The sequence below is a fragment of the Pecten maximus genome, chromosome 6, assembly GCF_902652985.1.
Source record: "Pecten maximus chromosome 6, xPecMax1.1, whole genome shotgun sequence".
In the NCBI taxonomy this organism is placed as follows: domain Eukaryota; kingdom Metazoa; phylum Mollusca; class Bivalvia; order Pectinida; family Pectinidae; genus Pecten; species Pecten maximus.
This window is the reverse complement of record NC_047020.1, coordinates 42,416,604-42,439,014: the sequence shown is the minus strand read 5'-3', so window position 1 is coordinate 42,439,014 and position 22,411 is coordinate 42,416,604. Positions and strand designations below refer to the sequence as shown.

Genomic DNA, 22,411 nt, shown 5'->3' with positions numbered 1-22,411 from the left:
AAACAAGGCGTGAGTGTTATATTAAAAGAGTAATTTGTTTAAATCCTATATTTCCTATTTGAGAATTTGACGGGTCTTTTTTTTTCTTCAAAATTCAAGATGGCTACTGTCTAGTATGTAAAATATTGTACGCGCCACAAACTATCAAATATTTTATGCAATAGATGGTTTTAGGCTTATATCTTACGTAAACACATCCCTCTCGGTGTTAATATTGGATACTTTTAATATCTGTTGAGTGCGCACAATCAACCATCAATCGATCATGGCCATTCGTCATTATTTAGTTCACATAAATCAAAGATATACTTTAATTAACTATAATAAATCCTGTTATTACATTTTTAGACATAAGTTCATTATCTGAAATCAAATAAGAATCACTTTTAAAAATGGCACTATTTCAAACATGAACAATAATCATAAAAAAAAACAAAATACAAAAAAAAACCAATTAGAATCCAGAATTGCGTTACTGGCTTAACAGGGAATTAATCGCTGAAACCAGACAGGGTCAAGGTTCAGTAGCTTTACTATTTGAGAGGTTTGTGCATGCGTATCAAATCAAAGATAGTTAGGAATATCATACTTGGCGTCGTTTTAAAACATGGACGTGGAAAATAACCAAATGTAAATCATGGGATGCAGGAGCTAAAAAAACAAGCAAATGTGATATCATCAATTTGATGATGCTACTAATTCTTTTAAATTCGTATGTATGTCAAAAATCAAACAAAAAATAATCAACATTGATGAAGAGGTGTGGTTCTCCAGCCTTTTGTTACGGCAATGACGTAATAACTTATCATTTATTAATAAAGATAAATAAATAAATAAATAAATAATAATAACGACCGCGACATTACCTCACCACTTCATGCCAAGACAACATCAGCTAAGCTAAGAAGCGACAACTTACCGCTACTGTAATAGAGAACTGCCAATGTCATTGTGAGGCGGGGTCTCATTGTAGTAGTTGGTGACTACTTCATTTTACAATATACTTCTATTAAGATATTGGATCGCGTCCCTGTGTTTTAAAAGAGCTAATATACAGAAATTTGAGGTTTGTGTGCCGTAAATATTTGTTTGATAACGTGTGATTATAGGGTAAACGACAAAAAATATATATTTAGTGCTCTTTTTTTTCATTTAAGTAATCTGATATGACATAGGCCTATTTGCGCCATAATTCAATATACACATAAAATTGATTTGTTTGTATGCATACAAATTTTGCATATAAAAACACGTAGATTCCCATAAAACTATTGCGAAAAACAAACCTAGAGGAACAATAATATTGGGCATATACATATTTTAGTCGTTCAATAGAAACCATTTATTTTACTGATCATATAGTGATGATTATACGATTTCTGACATTTTATTAGCAGCCGAATTATCATTTAAAGGAGAGAATTTCTGATTGTGAAATCAGCGCGGTTCAGTGCATTCCTGACATTAGTCTTTCCCACTAATAACGAAGGGACGTAACTCTAGTCGGATTTCCGCCAATAATAAAAACTTCGCAAATCAGCTGATCTCGCTGGTAAGTCACGAAGAGACAAAATCACTTCACCCTAGAATCTAGTTTGGGTATATGGTAAGAGTATAACTGGTTTTATATATGTTTTATCATGTTAAGACTCTTTCGTCACTGTTATTATTCGATTCATTGTCAGTTCAGAATGTCAGCTGATGTTTGGTATTGTTTTGAATACGGTGTGTCCGTTTTCCTTTATTGCGGTCCAAACGATTTGACTGGTTGTGGTCCAAATGGTTCGACAAGTTGGACCAGAGTCGTTCGTTTTTGAAATTACGACGGACCGTTTAATTCATATTTTGTTGCCATCTGATGAGTCATGACAAATACTAACGGCTGTTCAAGGTTCAAGGTCTGAATTAAACCTGATTAACATCTGCAGATCGATGATTCATTCCAGAACTGTTTAATAATACAATCGGATTGTGCGCATAAATGAACAGACCCTTATGTAAGTGAGTACCATGTCTGACAGCTGTGTTTGTAATTTGAATCTAGTTTATCGCTTCAACTGTCCATAGTATATGATTATATATAATTCAGTTCCAGCTTTCTTCAAAAAATAAATATCATAATATTTCACATAAATTCTCTTGTGCAACACAAGGTATATTCACAAATGATTTTTAGATGCAAAATACAAATTAAACTTGTGTATGATAAACTTGAATTAGGAAAAATGTGTGAACAGCAAAAAAAAAACAACGGTCTTACTAGTAATTTTATGACATTGATTATGATAGTGGTTGTGATGGGCACAAGGTAAAAACACTTGCTGTAAAATGCAAAGCTGTGCTATTCATTATATATCAGCTGTGAATGGCAGATCAATATCTGACTTTTGATTCTTATTAAAGTATTATCAATACTAATGAGGATACAACTAATTAGGTATTTGACATGTGTGTTCCTTGTGACAAGACATTTCCATTGATAACACATTTGTGGTCCTGCTGACCTTGACTGTGACCTTTGACCTACTTTTAGAAAATTTTAAACCTTGGTATGAGATAGGGTTTTCATTTTGACATGTATGTTCCTTGTGAAAAGGAATTTCCATTAGTACTACTCTTGTGGACCTACTTACCTTGAATGTGACCTTTGACCTACTTTTGAAAAACCAATTCCAAATTTCAACCCCCTCAGTTGATTTTGTCTTCTGACAAATTACTCTTTTTTTGTGATGTCATGGAAAGCATACTTGTCAATATTGTTATATTTCCATGTGGAAATTAAATGGGTTTAAATTTTCGTGCTTATATAAGCTCGAGAATTACATTTATAGACCTTCATGATCACCAAACAATTAAACTGCTTAACTGATAAGCTTTGTCTTAATTAAAGGCCAAAAATCATAAGTTTCCATTCTAAATATGGAAGGTTGTCAAATATGGGAAATGTTTAAAAATGTTGTTGAATTTTATATTTTTTTTCTTCAGGTATAAAAATGTTGACGAATTTTATATATTTTTTTTCAGGTATAAAAATGTTGATAATTCTATATTTTTTTTCTTCAGGTATAAAAATGTTGATGAATTTTACGTTCCAACCCGAAAGAAATTATAGCAGCCTGAAAATAGAAAGATGATAATTTTTTGAGCTTCATTAGTTTACAACTTTTGATATGGCGTCCCAGAACTCTGACAGCAACGACAATTTAGACTATCCCGAGGTGGCGATAGATCCTGTATATGCCACAGTCACCAGCAATGTGTCAGGGTTCAGCACAGACTCCCTGGACCCCAGTTGGATGGAAGACCTGGGATTCAGTGGAGGGGTCATCCAGTTTGTGTATGACGAAGCCAGTGGTCAAAAGGTATAAAAAGTAACTTTCATTATGTTGTAGAAAACTGCATATCTGAAGTCCTCAGGGACATGAAATTCAGTGGGTGATACAGATATTTTTCTAATCTTTAATTTGATTGGTCAAATCAGCAAAAGTGATATTTTTCACTAGTGAAAAATATCACTTTTATAGAATGAATAATTTTTGATATTTCACTGGTAAAAATGTAATAAAGATGTTTATTAATGTATTGTGGTGATTTCAAATATTCTGCAGGTGTCTTAATAATGTTTTTTCATTGTGGAACAATTTATTTAACAGGTTTTACGTCCCCACTTTTACAGTCTTACAAGATATTTGATTAACTGTTTATAGATCTGATCATAGAACACATAAGCACTTGGTGGCAGCGTGGTTAAGGTGTCACGATGCTTTATCACTAGCCCTCCACCTCTGGGTTGCAAGTTAACTTGGCTGTTAGTAGGACGTTAAACAAAATAAAACTGTTTCTTTTAATTTTAATTGTTCTCTCAATATTTTTGTCTGACTTTATACTGACAGGCCAATGCTGGTCTGTATGTAAGCGTCCCAGAAGCTGCTGATGCTGACGATGTAGCTACTTACATGGCCAAAGTTTGGAAGAAGAGAACACCAAACATAATTCTGTCACTCATTACCAGCAACAGGCATTACAAACATTGGAAGGACCAGGATCTGGTTCACGACTTCCAGACGGGCATTATCACGGTAGAACACTAAAAACATGTTTTCTAGCCGGCTTAGTCTGTAGAAAATTTCATAAAATGAATAGAAGTATATGTAGGTCTTTTTTCCACTGACAAAGTGACAGTATTAACACAATCTTGAAATTCTTGAATTTTTTTTTGGTTAAAATCAAGCATTTAAAGTCACTATTATCTAGCACTTGCTAGCACTTACACTATCTGGCACTTGCTAATTCATGAAAAAATTATTTAAGATGCAGTTTACTTTCAATAAGCAAATATGATTATAAAAAGTATGTTTACTCAAATGAAGTTAGAAAAGCAAATTTCGAAAAAATGATAAAGCATTTTGTACAGTCCCAAAAAATTTTTGATAGAAAAGTTGATTGTATACATGTCTTGATTAAAATTCTCAAGTTCAAGTTCTTTAAAATATCCAAATCATTATGTTTGCATTTAGGCAGCCAATACTACCGAGATGTGGATACTCACAAATGGGTTTGATGGAGGAATAACCAAAATTTTAGGAGATGCCTTCAAGGACGAGAAACAGCGACGTAAAATTCCCAGTCTGACCAAAATGTCGATGAAGTTTGTGAATAAACAAAAGCAGGAGAATCTCCCCAAGCTGACAGTGATTGGCGTGGTTCCGAAGTCTCTACTGTCGTACAACTCCAAGATCGATTCTGCAGTAAGTACTGCTGGAATAATCATAGAAATATTCATTTTTAGCTCTGTATTGATAAAATCGGGAAAAGAGTGGGCGGGGCTATAGGTTTCCTCTCCGTTTGTCTGGTGTATGTAAGTAATGCCGATATAGGTACCTAATATATACATTGTACCTGTAGGTTTCCCCTCTCTCAGTCTTGTATGTATGTCAAAGTTTATCAGCGCTGTAGCGACTTCATTCCTTGAGGAATTTTGATCCGACTTCTTGCAATGATTACAGACCATAATACTTCTGAAAAGTTTGAATTTCAGCGCTTTCAGGTTAAGGTTAAGGTCACTGATACTATTTTTAGCGGGGGCCAGACGAGGACATGTATTGCTTTAGCAATCTTGTTTTATTCCGATTTATAATTACCTGTGAAAAGACCTGGAGGTCAACAGCTGAACTTTTTTGAAAGTAGGGGTGGGCTTATTGTAGGACAATAAGATAGCATTTGTGAACATTTCCATTGGACTGTAATTGATGTGGATGGGCTTATTACCAAGAATGGGTTTATCAACAACAGGAAACATCCAGAGATCCCCAAATGTCCTGTAATAAGCCCACCCCCAGACTTTCAGTCTAATGTTATGTGTTGGCCCAGTGGCCTTACTGCAGGAGGTTATGGTATATGGCTGTACCTCAGGAGGCACTGTGGTCTAGTGGTAGACCGCAGGACATAGTATGCAGGACTACATCACCGAAGGGTCGTTAGTTTGAGTTCACAATTAAAATGCTTTATTTAGAAATATAGGGCCAGTGGTAATTTGTTCAGCCAAAATATTGGTATGTTGATTTCCAGGTAGGGCCAGTGAATATACAGAATAAGGGCCAGAAACCCCTCTCGGACAAACAGGAGCTCAACTCTGACCACACTCACTACATCATGATGGAGGGCGTTACTGATCTACGGGAGCTCGAGAATTTCCGGATCAAGCTGGAGGAGAGGTTCCTCACCCCAGTTGGCCGACCGAAGCGATACAGAAAAATCACCAATCTCAGCGACTCTGTTCTCAGTAAGTATAGTATATTTCTGATTGTATGGACTTATACATATCTTATAAGAAAGACAAAGCTAAAGGTTATGAATACATAATTCAAGTTCTTTAAAATTATTCAATTTCCAAAATTATAAATCGGTTCAACAATACCAAATACCATTTGATGAATTACAGTCCCTCACGGAATGTGAAATTGTATGCCTTGTTTAACAATCGAATATGCCGTGCAAAGTAGTGTAAGAGATCAGGCTTACACAACCTTTTGCTTTAATGTAGGTCAAAGGTAAAAATGTAGGTCAATGTGACCTATGATACCTGACAATGCCACCCCTATGAATTTACAATGAAGAATAGTGTAGGAAATTAAGAATGGACATTTTTATGCCCCTGCCATGAAATGGAGATGCATATAGTGTTACCCATATCCGTCCCGTCCCGTCCCGTCCCGTCCCGTCCCGTCCCGTCCCGTCCCGTCCCGTCCCGTCCCGTCCCATCCCGTCCCGTCCCGATGCAATGTGTCTAGCTAATCTCAGGAACTGCTCATGCGATCCTCACCAAACTGTGTTTCGGGATGTCAAGTGGCAGTGAGGGCATTTATGTCTTACAGACATTTTCTTGTTTTATGTATGTAAAAGTCAGTGACCTACTTATGATGACTCATCACCTCACCTAGGTGAACCCATGTCCCAGCGATGAAGTCGTTTTTACTTCTTTCACATTTGTTGTGAAGTGAAATTAAGGATGTTAATTTTATTTCACAACTTTTTCAGACGTGGGCGAGTCTGTACCAGATGACCTCCAGATAATTAGCAGTACCTGTACCCCGATGGTGGGCCTACTGGTCCAGGGCGGACCCCTGGAGATGGACCATGTGGCAGAACTCCTGAAGAGAAATGTTCCGGTTGTTGTGATGAAGGGGACTGGACTTGCAGCGGACCTTATTTCTTTTGCTTACCTTGAACTTCAGGAAAGGTAACTCTTTCTTTACTTTCGCTTGTCTTTGAGGTATCGGATGTATACATACCTGTGTCATTATTCATTGAGACCATTTCCGTTTATTGAAGTCTAAAAGACTTAAATAGTTGGACAAGAATTGTTCATTTATGAAATGAAAGACAGACATAGTATTCTTATTTTGTTTTCTGGCCAGTCATGACAAAGACCCTCAAGGCCTGTATAAACACCTCCAATGACGTTTTAAACTTTAATATATACCAGGCAATTTAAAAAAAAAAAAAATATGTTCATGAAATTGGGGATAGTGTTGTCAGTTATTAAATATTATCAGTATTGGAACCAAAACGATCATTGCTTATAATTATGATGTATGTATTTAATGAGATCGTGTTGCTTTTAAAGAAGACAGTCAAAACAGCTGTATTAATAGGTGGACTGTTTAAACAGAAATAAGAGAAATAAAAGAAATTTTAAAAGTACATAATATATTTTTATATTAAGCTACATTTTCATAATTTGAATGTTTTCATGGTGTCTGTATAAAAACCGTAGATATTGAGTATCAATTTAAATTTGCTTAAAAGAGAACACAAAGTTCAAAAAGAGGCTTAAATTTCAGGTCAAAATTCAAAGAGAGATTTCAGATATATTTATATCGTCATTTTAACAGACCTCATGCTGAACATATCGAGTCTTACGTCAAACCAGAACTGATAAAAAAGCTGATGAAGTACTTTCCGGCGGAATTCCTAGAAGATGAAATTGCTCGGAATCGCTGTCGGGATAAAATACTGGAGTGTGCTCAGAATGCTCATCAGGTACCTGACGACGGATAAATAGATATTAATAAGAACAATTAATGGATGTAAAGCAAGGGTAAACTTAGGTGTCAGCATTTCACATTCGGACGGCAAAGTATTTTCTGAGACCATATTTATTATAGAAAGACAGGCACTTGTTTACATTTTATTCAAATACACAAAACTTGTTTATATCAAATTTCATGGAACCAGAGGAAATAGTTCATTATGTAATCTATATGCATTGGGAATTTGTGGTAGGTTTTTAAAGTAAATAAGGTTTGGCTAAATCCGAGTGTTTAGATTTACTTCCTCATAAGTAGAAATGTGTTTTAAGCCTGTTCGTCTCAGGAAAAAAAAGCAAAAATATTTTCATCTTTGTGGTAGTTTAAAAACAACATTCATGATTGTTGTTTATTTCATTTTTAGCCCACCATCATCAGATGGTGAGCTATTCAAATCGCCCTGCGTCCGTGGTCCGTCGTCCGTCCGTCCGTCCCTCCGTCCGTAACAATTCTTGTTATCGCTATTTCTGAGAAAGTACTGATGGGATCTTTCTCAAATTTCATATGTAGGTTCCCCTTGGTGCCTAGTTGTGCATATTGCATTTTGGGACCGATCGGAAAACAACATGGCCGACAGGCAGCCATCTTGGATTTTGACAATTGAAGTTTGTTATCTCTATTTCTGAGAAAGTATTGAAGAGATCTTTCTCAAATTTCATATGTAGGTTCCCCTTGGTGCCAAGTTATGTATATTGCATTTTGGGACCGATCAGAAAACAACATGGCCGACAGGCAGCCATCTTGGATTTTGACAATTGGAGTTTGTTATCGCTATTTCTGAGGAAGTACTGAAGGGATCTTTCTCAAATTTCATATGTAGGTTCCCTTTGGTGTCTAGTTATGCATATTGCATTTTGGGACCAATCGGAAAACAACATGGCCGACAGGCAGCCATCTTGGATTTTGACAATTTGAGTTTGTTATCGCTATTTCTGAGGAAGTACTGAAGAGATCTTTCTCAAATTTCATATATAGGTTCCCTTTGGTGCCTAGTTATGCATATTGCATTTTGGGACCAATCGGAAAACAAAATGGCCGACAGGCAGCCATCTTGGATTTTGACAATTGAAGTTTGTTATCGCTATTTCTGTGAAAGTACTGAAGGGATCTTTCTCAAATTTCATATGCAGGTTCCTCTTTGTTCCTGGTTATGCATATTGCATTTTGAGACTAATTAGAAAACAACATGGCCGACAGGCAGCCATCTTGGATTCTGACAATTAAAGTTTGTTATCGCTATTTCTGTGAAAGTAATGAAGGGATCTTTCTGAAATTTCATATGCAGGTTCCCCTCAGTGCCTAGTTATGCATATTGCATTTTGAGACCAATCGGAAAACAACATGGCCGACAGGCAGCCATCTTGGATTTTGACAATTTAAATTTGTTATCGCTTTTTCTGTGAAAGAACTGAAGGGATCTTTCTCAAATTTCATATGGAGGTTCCCCTTGGTGCCTACTTATGCATATTGCATTTTGAGACCAATCAGAAAACAAAATTGCTGACAGGCAGCCATCTTGGATTTTGACAATTAAAATTTGTTATCGCTATTTCTCAGAAAGTAATGAAGGGATCTTTCTGAAATTACATATGCAGGTTCCCCTTGGTGCCTAGTTATGCATATTGCATTTTGAGACTAATCAGAAAAAAACATGGCTGACAGGCAGCCATCTTGGATTTTGACAATTGAAGTTTGTTATCGCTATTTCTGTGAAAGTACTGAAGGGATCTTTTTCAAATTTCATATGTAGGTTCCCCTCAGTGCCTAGTTTTGCATACTGGGACCAATATGAAAACAACATGGCCGACAGACAGCCATTATAGCTAAATCTTAAATTCTATATATACGTTCCCCTTGTTTGAATAGTACTAGAGGGCTGTTTCTGAATTTACACAGATAAGTAAGACTTAGAGGAAGGGAAAAGTAGGGAAAAGATCAATCTGACATGGAACCTATAAAGATCATTCAATGGTGGGCGCCAAGATCCCTCTGGGATCTCTTGTTATAAATAATTAAGAAGATCTGGCCCTGGATCATGACATAGTCAAGGTCTAAATTTGTTAGTTTTGACTTAAGTCAGTTAGTCAGCGAACATCAAAAGTGATGTCTCGCAAGATTGGCTAAGAAAAAGCTTATATTTCCTGATCCCAGAGCCAGAACTTTTTTCAATGTATTACTACACACTGCGATGAGGCCAGTGCTATTAGGAAAGTATGAATAAGTAAAAGATTTGCCAATGTTTAAAGTATACTGGATTTAATTAAGTCCATGCCTGGTAATATGCCCACATCTGATAAGCCTATGTCAGGTTATAAGCCCACATATGGAAATAGCCCACATCTTGCGATAAGCCGAGAGCCAGAACTATTTTTCAATGTATTACTACAAACTGTGATCAGGCCAGTGTTACACTTGGAAAGTATGAATAAGTAAAAGATTTGCCATTGTTTAAAGTATACTTGATGTAAATATGCCTTAATGACCTTGCCATTTGATTGTTTTAAGGGAGAACAAAAGTTCCTGACCATCCTGCCGACAGACGGAGTTTCTTCAGATCTCAAGAATCTTGACAAGTACCTGTTGCTGGCTTTGTTTAAGTGTAGGTATCATCTACACTGTCAAAATTTATATACATAAAAATGTCTTGTAGTAAGTCTATGCCTGGTAATAAGCCCACACCTGACAATAAGCCCACATCTGGTAACAAGTCAACATCTCGTAAAAAGCCCATGTCTGGTAATAAGTCAACATCTGGTAATGAATCCATGCGTGATAATAAGCCCATGTCTAGTAATAAGCCCACATCTGATAAGTCCATGTCTGGTAATAAGCCCACATCTGGTAATAAGCCCATGTCTGGTAATAAACCCACATCTTGTGATAAATCCATGTCTGGTAATAAGCCCACATCTTGCGATAAGCCCATGTCTGGTGATAAGCCCGCATCTGGAAATAAGCCCACATCTTGTGATAAGCCCACATCTGGTTAATTCTGGTAATAAGCCAATGTGTGGTAATAAGCCGATGCCTGGTAATAAGCATATATCTGGTAATAATCCAATGTCTGGAATTAAGCCCACCCTTGGCTTTTCTCTTGCTGTGAAGCAATATGTAAATTACTGTAAAAGTGGATATTTTCGCGTGTGGAAATTTTCGCTTAGCCAGCTTCCAAAGTGTTCGCGGTGTGGATATTTTCGCGCCGTCAAGATATTTTTGCGCTAACTTGTATCTTTTATATTTAGTATTTTTATGTGTTAATATATTCGCGTGTGGAAATTTTCGCGGAGATTTACTGATAGCGAAATAAGCGAAAATTTCCACACGCGAATATTTCCACTTTTACAGTATCATTTTATGGTAATGTTGCATTGTTATTGTTGCTCAAAACATTTTATAATTGAAAGTATGTCCCAACTATTAAAATCGTTACAGCCCAGGCACTGAAGCGTGGCAGAAAGTTTCAAGAGCAGTTCCAATGTGACCTCAAGTTGACCTTGGACTGGAACAGATGTGACCTTGCCGTGTCCCAAATCTTTCAAAAATATGACTGGGCAAGAATCAAGGTATGTGGTGATTTTTATTAGCCCACCATCATCAGATGGTGGGCTATTCAAATCGCCCTGCGTCCGTGGTCCGTGGTCCGTCCGTCCGTCCGTCCCTCCGTCCGTCCGTCCCTCCATCCGTCTGTCCCTCCGTCCGTCCGTAAACAATTCTTGTTATCGCTAATCCTCAGAAAGTACTGAAGAGATCTTTCTCAAACTTCATATGTAGGTTCCCCTTGGTGCCTAGTTATGCATATTGCATTTTGGGACCGATCAGAAAACAACATGGCCGACAGGCAGCCATCTTGGATTTTGACAATTGAAGTTTGTTATCGCTATTTCTGAGAAAGTACTGAAGGGATCTTTCTCAAATTTCATATGTAGGTTCCCCTTGGTGCCTAGTTATGCATATTGCATTTTGGGACCGATCGGAAAACAAGATGGCCGACAGGCAGCCATCTTGGATTTTGACCATTGAAGTTTGTTATCGCTATTTCTGAGAAAGTACTGAAGGGATCTTTCTCAAATTTCACATGTAGGTTCCTCTTGGTGCCTAGTTATGCATATTGCATTTTGGGACCGATCGAAAAACAAGATGGCCGACAGGCAGCCATCTTGGATTTTGACCATTGAAGTTTGTTATCGCTATTTCTGAGAAAGTACTAAAGGGATCTTTCTGAAATTTCATATGTAGGTTCCCCTTGGTGCCTAGTTATGCATATTGCATTTTGGGACCGATCGGAAAACAAGATGGCCGACAGGCAGCCATCTTGGATTTTGACCATTGAAGTTTGTTATCACTATTTCTGAGAAAGTACAGAAGGGATCTTTCTCAAATTTCATATGTAGGTTCCCCTTGGTGCCTAGTTATGCATATTGCATTTTGGGACCAATCAGAAAACAAGATGGCCGACAGGCAGCCATCTTGGATTTTGACAATTGAAGTTTGTTATCGCTATTTCTGAAAAAGTACAGAAGGGAGCTTCTCAAATTTCATATGTAGGTTCCCCTTGGTGCCTAGTTATGCATATTGCATTTTGAGACCAATCAGAAAACAAGATGGCCGACAGGCAGTCATCTTGGATTTTGACAATTGAAGTTTGTTATCGCTATTTCTGAGAAAGTACTGAAGGGATCTTTCTCAAATTTCATATGTAGGTTCCTCTTGGTGCCTAGTTATGCATATTGCATTTTGGGACCGATTGAAAAACAACATGGCCGACAGGCAGCCATCTTGGATTTTGACCATTGAAGTTTGTTATCGCTATTTCTGAGAAAGTACTGAAGGGATCTTTCTGAAATTTCATATGTAGGTTCCCCTTGGTGCCTAGTTATGCATATTGCATTTTGGGACCGATCGGAAAACAAGATGGCCGACAGGCAGCCATCTTGGATTTTGACCATTGAAGTTTGTTATCGCTATTTCTGAGAAAGTACTGAAGGGATCTTTCTCAAATTTCACATGTAGGTTCCTCTTGGTGCCTAGTTATGCATATTGCATTTTGGGACCGATCGAAAAACAACATGGCCGACAGGCAGCCATCTTGGATTTTGACCATTGAAGTTTGTTATCGCTATTTCTGAGAAAGTACTGAAGGGATCTTTCTCAAATTTCATATGTAGGTTCCCCTTGGTGCCTAGTTATGCATATTGCATTTTGGGACCGATCGGAAAACAAGATGGCCGACAGGCAGCCATCTTGGATTTTGACCATTGAAGTTTGTTATCGCTATTTCTGAGAAAGTACAGAAGGGATCTTTCTCAAATTTCATATGTAGGTTCCCCTTGGTGCCTAGTTATGCATATTGCATTTTGGGACCAATCAGAAAACAAGATGGCCGACAGGCAGCCATCTTGGATTTTGACAATTGAAGTTTGTTATCGCTATTTCTGAGAAAGTACAGAAGGGAGCTTCTCAAATTTCATATGTAGGTTCCCCTTGGTGCCTAGTTATGCATATTGCATTTTGAGACCAATCAGGAAAACAAGATGGCCGACAGGCAGCCATCTTGGATTTTGACCATTGAAGTTTGTTATCGCTATTTCTGAGAAAGTACAGAAGGGATCTTCCTCAAATTTCATATGTAGGTTCCCCTTGGTGCCTAGTTATGCATATTGCATTTTGAGACCAATCAGAAAACAAGATGGCCGAGAGGCAGCCATCTTTGATTTTGACAAATGAAGTTTGTTATCACTATTTCTGAGGAAGTACTGAAGGGATCATTCTCAAATTTCATATGTAGGTTCCCCTTGGTGCCTAGTTATGCATATTGCATTTTGAGACCAATCAGAAAACAACATGGCCGACAGGCAGCCATCTTTGATTTTGACAAATGAAGTTTGTTATCACTATTTCTGAGGAAGTACTGAAGGGATCATTCTCAAATTTCATATGTAGGTTCCCCTTGGTGCCTAGTTATGCATATTGCATTTTGAGACCAATCAGAAAACAACATGGCCGACAGGCAGCCATCTTGGATTTTGACAATTGAAGTTTGTTATCGCTATTTCTCAGAAAGTACTGAAGGAATCTTTCTCAAATTCCATATATAGGTTCCCCTTGGTGCCTAAATCTTAAATTTCATATATAGGTTTCCCTTGTTTGAAAAGTACTAGAGGTTTCTTCTGAATTTACACAGACTAGTAAGACTTAGAATAAGAGAAAAGTAGAGAAAAGATCAATCTGACATGGAACCTATGAAGAACATTCAATGGTGGGCGCCAAGATCCCTCTGGGATCTCTTGTTACATACAGTTAACAACCTAGATATAACAATGGGAAAGTATCACATATTAAATTATACCGTAAATATTCGCGTATAGTGCGCACTTTTTTTCCAAAATTGACAAGTGAAAAAGACCACTGCGCACTATACGCAAGTACAAGCCTTTTCCCAGTCAGAATGATCGAATGTGATTTGACAGATTTGTGATCGTTTCCTTTCACAGCAGGATTGATTTAATACTTATATATATATATTACATATATAAAGCATTTAGAAAGTAATAGTTAACAAATAATCAAAGAAATGAATAGTTATTTTGATGTTTAATTCCTTGAAATTGTGTATTTATCAGCAATTACGTGGATTTATCTAAGTCGATCGTGAGCCACACGTTCCGTACACATACGATCTCACTTGAGCATGCTCCCGTATTCAGGTCCAAAACGATGTATAACATCTCAATTAACATCAAACAAAACTTGAAATGATATAGCAGTACTTAGTTATTTCATACTTCTAAATTAATCATCTTATAAATCCAGAGTGCCGCCAGAAACTGATAACGTTCAACTTGTTTATTTACGGAAGCTGTAACAGCACGCATGCGCAATTAGGCAAGGGTAACACTAACACCTTGATCTCATGCGGCAGTCACTGACCAACTGGCCATATAAAACTACCGGGGTACTCTTATTTATTGTCTGCACTGTAGATTTATCCATTACACATGTTAATTCATTGACATAAAAGTTGTGACCAGCACGACGACAGCAGACTTGTTTCCGTACTGTATACAAAATGGCGGCCTGTGTTACATTACGTAGCAGTCAGCTTACTAGATCTAGTCAATCTTGTTATAATTGAGCTTAATTAGCTTTGTATGTTCGTGGACAGACAACACAAGAGATCATACCTGCGTGAAAATCACAAGGTAATTGAGGGTAGGATTAATTATTTTGTTTGTACAACAGCGTAGATGGGACCGCTACAATTTGCAAGCTGACTAGGCCTGTCGCGGTATAATGTAAACAACCTGTCAATCCAATGTGTCAAATCTGACCGGTGATTCCAATTAAATGTGGTAAATAAGCTTTCATAACTTACAAATTCCTATCATCTTATGCTTTAGAATTCATCTAGATTTCTACCGCTCAGTTGAATATTGAAAATTTTTTTTTTTTTTTTTTTTTTTTTGAAAATGAACCTCAAAAACGTACCTGCGCACTATACGCGAGTGCGCACTATACCCGAATATTTACGGTAAATCATCAGAAATCTAGGTCACAGTACGTTCAAACACATTGCTGACCATGAATCTGATTCTTTAACCGCACCAAACTCTCTTAAAGTTATTTATCATTTTGAGACTTGAGTGGGTTAAAATAACACCCATTTTTTCCCCTGTAGCTTTGTATTTTATTCTCTGCTGGTGAAATTTTTGAGTCCTTTAGTTTTGCTATAACTGAAAACCCAGCCAGCAGTCTGGCCAGTGGTTCAGAATATACCAACTTGTGTTCCTTTGATGTAATACCAAACTTTACCATGGCAAATTGATTGAATGACGAGGTTAAAAATCAAATCAAATTTTCCTTAACTTTCATTTTAGATTTTGACACTTTCATTACCTAGCATCAATAAAAAAATAAAAATCTAAAATTCATATAGATACATACATCAGATGATATCAGAAAATTTTACGAATTGCAAATAACCTCTCTTTCCAGATAACCCATGAGCTGTTTGATCGTGCCTTGTTGAAGAAGGGTCGTGAAGAGTTTGTCGACCTGTTTCTCCAAAGGGACGCCATCCAAGTACACAAGTATCTCAACCATCGCAAACTGTTGTACTTATTTAACAACCTGGAGAATGAGGAGTTCTTCCTGAAAGTCTGTTTGGACGGAGCACTAGCTAAAGCCTCGGTTAGTCTAGTTATTTTTTTAACTCAAATATTTTAAATTGACTAAGTAAATCTTTCTTGAGAGGTCTGAAAAAAATAGGGGCTGCTGTGGCCGAGTGGATAAAGTGTCCTGACACTTTTTCACTAGCCCGCCACCTCTGGGTAACGAGTTCGAAACCTACGTGGGGCAGTTGCCTTGTACTGACTGTAGGCCAGTGGTTTTTCTCCGGGTACTCCGGCTTTCCTCCTTCTCCAAAACCTGGCACGTCCTTATATTACTCTGGTTGTTAATAGGACGTTAAACAAAAATAAACCAAATAGACTGGAAAAATATCTATAATGATATTTTAAGACAATGACCCTGTATTTTATTAGTTCTCTACTGGTGAAACCGAGGGGGCTACATGTATATATAAGATTTCCTGTCCGTCCGTCTTGTACTTATATATGTAAGTGTAAGTATGTAACTGCCGAAGATTATCAGCACTATAGCGGCTTCATTCCTTGAGGAATTTCATTCAAATTTCACCCAATGATGAAGGACCATAATATCACAGACAAATTCAAATTTCTGGGTTTTTTGAGGTCAAGGTCTAAGTCACTTACCTATTTTTAGCGGTAACCGGTAGGGGACATGTATTGCTTTTACAATGCCCAGTATGCTTGTTTATACACTGTGACTTTAATTTCAACAAACATTCAAAGCCCCAGTAATTTGTTTTTAAACTGTGTTTACCTGCTGTTTACTTTGAATGCTTGAAAATATCTAAACAACTTTCAAACTGAGAATCGGTCATCCTATTTATGCATAAATACTTTGCAAAGAAATGTCGTATCAAATGTGTCAATTGGGTTTTATAGACGATCATCAAATTGACGTTAATAACTTGTCAAGATTAGATTCAAAAGTGGTGATGTTTGTTGTGTAACCTGTATATCAGTTATTTTCCATATTCTTTCGAGACTGTTGATCTGTGACGTAATATTTTGACTTTATTTCAGTTCTCGGCCTATCCTGTGGACAAGGATTTTGTTATTGGTGATGATTGTGATTTTAACCGACTACTGTACCGGGTGACCTACCTACAACATCTCGTGTCGTCGTATGAACTGTCAATGAATGCTGTGGGGTCCTACGTCACAGACCAGGAAGTGGCAGAGAGGAGGGTGAGTTTTGTTTTGTTTGTTTGTTTGTTTGTTTGTGAGTGTAGTTCTATGTTTGCCTCACTACTAAATATATATTTTTTCCCCAGCAGACAATGTTCACAACAAATCAATGATGCAAGTGTCCATGTTTCCTGTATTAATATTTGTTTGTTTTCATTATGGAAACTGGAGGTCAACTAATCAAGATTTATTTTTCTGCCACCCTTCCATTTTATTCCTGTCCTGTCCTGTCCTGTCCCATCCTGTCCCATCACATCTCATCCTGTGCGGTCCTGTCTGGTCCTGTCCCATCCTGTTTGGTCCTGTCCCATCCTGTCCCATCACATCTCATCCTGTCTGGTCCTGTCCCATCCTGTCTGGTCCTGTCCCATCCTGTTTGGTCCTGTCCCATCCTGTCTGGTCCTGTCTGGTCCTGTCTGGTCCTGTCTGGTCCTGTCTGTCCTGTCCCATCCTGTTTGGTCCTGTCCCATCCTGTCTGGTCCTGTCCCATCCTGTCCCATCACATCTCATCCTGTCTGGTCCTGTCCCATCCTGTTTGGTCCTGTCCCATCCTGTTTGGTCCTGTCCCATCCTGTTTGGTCCTGTCCCATCCTGTCTGGTCCTGTCCCATCCTGTTTGGTCCTGTCCCATCCTGTCTGGTCCTGTCCCATCCTGTTTGGTCCTGTCCCATCCTGTCTGGTCCTGTCCCATCCTGTCTGGTCCTGTCCCATCCTGTCTGGTCCTGTCCCATCCCATCCTGTCTGGTCCTGTCTGGTCCTGTTTCATCCTGTCTGGTCCTGTCCCATACTGTCCTGTCCTGTCCCATATTGTCCTGTCCTGTCCCATCCTGTACCGTCCTGTCCCATCCTGTCCCACCACATCTCGTCCAGCTGTTCCAAGTCAATGACGATTTTTTTAAGAACACCTTAGCAGAGTTGGTTTCTTATTTCTACACCTGATGACATTCTGGTCATCACTGGTCAAGCTTAAAGACCATTTGAACAGGACACATTGCTAAAAAATCATTGTCCTACCATGAGAGCCGGCCTCTACAGATTTGGTTCATGCATACAGTTTATTGGTAGTATCATAACACTGAGGCAATTTATACATTTTCTAGTTTTTGAAAAGATTGACATCTTCCTCGCTACTATTTATATATAAATTATCCAGCATCAGTTGAGGAGGGTGAAACACGTAACCATGTACTCAAATATCAAAAATAAAATTGGAACCCTAAATTATTCACTGAAATTAAATTCCTCTCCATTCAGATATTATTATGTATGTTTTAAAAATTACATTAAACAAAAGATCCATGTAATTTCTAAACATTTTCTGTGGTCAGATGACACAGTGGTAACACATTTGCCTTCCAAGGAGGCGGCTGGGGTTCAAATCCCAAAGGTATGGGGTCACCTGCCTGAGCATGTGTGTCCGAATTCTCTAGTTTCCTCCCACAGTAAGACCCCTCAATCCGGGCAACTGAGAGTGATTTAAATCATATTAAGCTGGTATAACTTTTTTTTTGCAGTTGTTGTAAAATAAATAAAATAAAAGTTTACATTTACATAATTTCTATTAAACATTGAATTTACTGATAATCACCGCAATTATAGGCAATCAACACTTTGGTGTTCTGGGCCGCCATAACTTTCAACGCCGAGCTGACGAAAGTCCTGTGGAAGAGGACAGAAGATCCTATGGTTATGGCTCTGATTGTCAGCATGATCTGGAACAATCTCTCAAAGAATTGGTGCCGTGACCTGGATACCAAACGCAAAGTTCGGGAATCTGCAATGTATGTATAATGAGGGTCACATGACAGTGCAAAATTTACTTTCAAAATTTAGCTGTTTTTTTTGGTTTTGTTTTTGTTTTGTTTTGTGATTTATAATATAGTAAAAACTTGAAAACTTTTATTTAGAACCCTTAAAAAAGTGTTGAACAATACATGTGATGAAATTGATTTTTAGGTCAAGACTTTTTAGGTCATCTGACCCGAAGGGTCAGGATGACCTATAGTCATCATGCTTCGTCCGTCGTCGTGCGCCGTGCGCCGTCCGCCGTGCGCCGTGCGCCGTCCGCCGTGCGTAAACTTTTCACATTTCAAACTTCTTCTCAAGTTCCATCAGTGGGATTGAGTTGAAACTTGCCTGAAATGATGCTGGGATGGTCCTGACCAAGTGTTGTTATTTTTCGGGTCAGTCTGAAATCCAAGATGGCCGCCACAGCCGCCATTTTGAAAACACATTTGAAACTTCTTCTCAAGTTCCACTGGTGAGATTGAGCTGAAACTTGCCTGAAAGTATCCTGGGATGGTCCTGAGGAAGTGTTGTTATTTTTCAGGTCGGTCAGAAATCCAAGATGGCCGCCATGGCAACCATCTTGAAAAACACATTTTAAACTTCTTCTCCAGTTCCACTGGTGCCATTGACCTGGAAATTAGTGAGGATGTTAAGGAAGGAGAGCCAACAAAGTGTTGTTATTTTTTGGCCCCGTAAAAACTTCGACATGGCAGCCATGGCGGCCATTTTGTAAAATGATTGCGCAATCATGGTTCTTCTAAACAACACCTATTTAAAACTTCTTCTCAAATTCCACCAGTGGGATTCAGCTCTTACTTACCAGAAATGATCCTGAGATGGTCCTGAGGAAGTGTTGTTATTTTTCGGGTCGGTCAGAAATCCAAGATGGCCGCCATGGCAACCATCTTGAAAAACACATTTTAAACTTCTTCTCCCGTTCCACTGGTGCCATTGAGCTGGAAATTGGTGAGGATGTTAAGGAAGGAGAGCCAACAAAGTGTTGTTATTTTGCGACCCCGTAAAAACTTTGACATGGCAGCCATGGCGGCCATTTTGAAAAGTGATTGCGCAATCATGGTTCTTCTAAACAACACCTATTTAAAACTTCTTCTCAAATTCCATCAGTGGGATTGAGCTGCAACTTGCCTGAAATGATGCTGGGATGGTCCTGACCAAGTGTTGTTATTTTTCGGGTCGGTCAGAAATCCAAGATGGCCGCCGTGGCAACCATGTTGAAAAACACATTTTAAACTTCTTCTCCAGTTCCACTGGTGCCATTGAGCTGGAAATTGGTGAGGATGTTAAGGAAGGAAAGCCAACAAAGTGTTGTTATTTTTCGACCCCGTAAAAACTTTGACATGGCAGCCATGGCGGCCATTTTGTAAAGTGATTGCGCAATCATGGTTCTTCTAAACAACACCTATTTAAAACTTCTTCTCAAATTCCATCAGTGGGATTGAGCTGCAACTTGCCTGAAATGATGCTGGGATGGTCCTGACCAAGTGTTGTTATTTTTCGGGTCAGTCCGAAATCCAAGATGGCCACCATAGCCGCCATTTTGAAAACACATTTTAAACTTCCTCTCAAGTTCCACCAGAGCTGTTGGGCTGAAACTTGCCTGAAATGATCCTGAGATGATCCCGACCAAGTGTTGTTATTTTTCGGGTCGGTCCGAAATCCAAGATGGCCGCCATAGCCGCCATCTTGAAAAACACATTTTAAACTTCTTCTCAAAATTCACCAATGCTATTGAGCTGAAACTTGTCTGTAATGATTCTGATATGATCCCGACCAAGTGTTGTTATTTTTCGGGTCGGTCCGAAATCCAAGATGGCCTCCATAGCCGCCATCTTGAAAAACACATTTAAACTTCTTCTCCAGTTCCACTGGTGCCATTGAGGTGGAAATTGGTGAGGATGTTAAGGAAGGAGGGCCAACAAAGTGTTGTTAATTTTTCGGCCTCGTAAAAACTTTGACATGGCAGCAATGGCGGCCATTTTGTAACATGATTACGCAATCATGGTTTTCCTGAACAACACCTATTTCAAACTTCTTCTCAAATTCCACCGGTGGGATTCAGCTGTAACTTACCAGAAATTATCCTTAGATGGTCCAGACCAAGTGTTATTATTTATTGGGTCGGTCAGAAATCCAAGATGGCCACCATGGCCAACAGTGCCACTATATACTTGCTACAGAGAATGCATACTACAATAATATAAGGGTTTTAATTTAGAGTCAGATGACCGTTAAGGCCCCTGGGCCTCTTGTTTGTTTCTCTTATACAGAAATGACCGATTCTATTTATCTTTTGATATAATTGTACAGAAATGACAGATTCTATTTATCTTTTGATATCATTATACAGAAATGACAAATTCTTTGTATCTTTTGATATAATTGTACAGAAATGACAGATACAGAAATGACATATTCTGTTTATCTTTTGATATCATTAGACAGAAATGACAGATTCTGTTGATCTTTTGATATCATTATACAGAAATGACAAATACTATTTATCTTTTGATATCATTATACAGAAATGACCGATTCTATTTATCTTTTGATATCATTATACAGAAATGACAAATACTATTTATCTTTTGATATCATTATACAGAAATGACAGATTCTGTTGATCTTTTGATATTATTATACAGAAATGACAGATTCTATTTATCTTTTGATATCATTATACAGAAATGACAGATTCTATTTATCTTTTGATATCTTTCTATACAGTGACTTTGGTAAGATGGCAGTCAAACTTCTGGACCTTGCATACAAAGACTCTAGTGTGATTGCAATTAACGCTCTTGGGAAAAAGCTCCCTGATTTCAACGACAAGACGGTGATAGAAATCGCCCACATCGCCAGGAACAAATTCTTCATTGCGCACACTATCTGTCAGAAATGGTTGGACAAACGCTGGAATGGCAAACTTCAGATCAGAGAGCTGGAACTGGGACCGTTCAAGGTCGCAGACTGGTTGATGGTATGACTACATTAATTGTAATTAATTCATCAAGAGTTTTCACACACGACATTTTTGCCGATTTTGTCAAAAAATATTCTGTTGACGGGACAATAAACCCAGAAAATAAACCAATATACAAGAAAAAAAGAAATAAGTATATAAATAAATAAAACAAAAGAAATCAAATAAAACCAACTAAAACAAACAAAAATCAATTTTTTAGGTAACAAAAAATATCTATAATTAAATGTTTACCTGTGATTACCCAGTGAATGTGTTATTAGTCCCCTACCAGTGAAACCGAGGGGGACTATAAGTTTTCTCTCCATTTGTCTTGTGCGTAGGTACAAACACACCAACAAAGATTGTCAGCACTCTAGCGGCGCTTCATTCCTTGAGGGGTTTTGACCAAACTTCACACAATGATAAAGAACCATTAATATCGCAGACATGTTTGAGTTTCAGGGTTTTCTGGCCAAGGTCAAGGTCACTTACTATTTAATTGGGGGCCAGTAGGGGACATTTATTGCTTTTGCAATACCAAATATTCTTGTCATTTCAGTTGTACCTCAGCGTGTTTCTGGTGTTCCCGATGTTTCTGTGGATAACGTACGATGTCAAGAGCGATGCCAAGGATGAATCAAATTTAGGTAGGGAAAAAAACGACAAAAAAACAACAAAAAAACAACATGAGATAAAATATTTTCATCAATTACTACTGAA

General features: G+C 38.0%; 1 protein-coding gene across 1 annotated transcript in view; it reads left to right on the top strand.

Annotated features, from left to right (window-relative positions):
• The first annotated feature begins 1,529 nt into the window (after positions 1–1,529).
• LOC117329828 (transient receptor potential cation channel subfamily M member 1-like) overlaps positions 1,530–22,411 on the top strand; it is a 41,479-nt gene continuing 20,597 nt past the window's right edge. The window contains exons 1-14 of the mRNA XM_033888003.1: positions 1,530–1,606; positions 3,064–3,362; positions 3,894–4,079; positions 4,518–4,748; positions 5,569–5,782; positions 6,538–6,739; positions 7,395–7,542; positions 10,095–10,188; positions 11,022–11,152; positions 15,582–15,776; positions 16,757–16,921; positions 18,520–18,701; positions 21,454–21,706; positions 22,251–22,338. Of these exons, the coding sequence (XP_033743894.1) occupies positions 3,171–3,362; positions 3,894–4,079; positions 4,518–4,748; positions 5,569–5,782; positions 6,538–6,739; positions 7,395–7,542; positions 10,095–10,188; positions 11,022–11,152; positions 15,582–15,776; positions 16,757–16,921; positions 18,520–18,701; positions 21,454–21,706; positions 22,251–22,338 (2,281 nt within the window). The 5' untranslated portion in view covers positions 1,530–1,606; positions 3,064–3,170. The remainder of the gene's footprint in view (positions 1,607–3,063; positions 3,363–3,893; positions 4,080–4,517; positions 4,749–5,568; positions 5,783–6,537; positions 6,740–7,394; positions 7,543–10,094; positions 10,189–11,021; positions 11,153–15,581; positions 15,777–16,756; positions 16,922–18,519; positions 18,702–21,453; positions 21,707–22,250; positions 22,339–22,411) is intronic.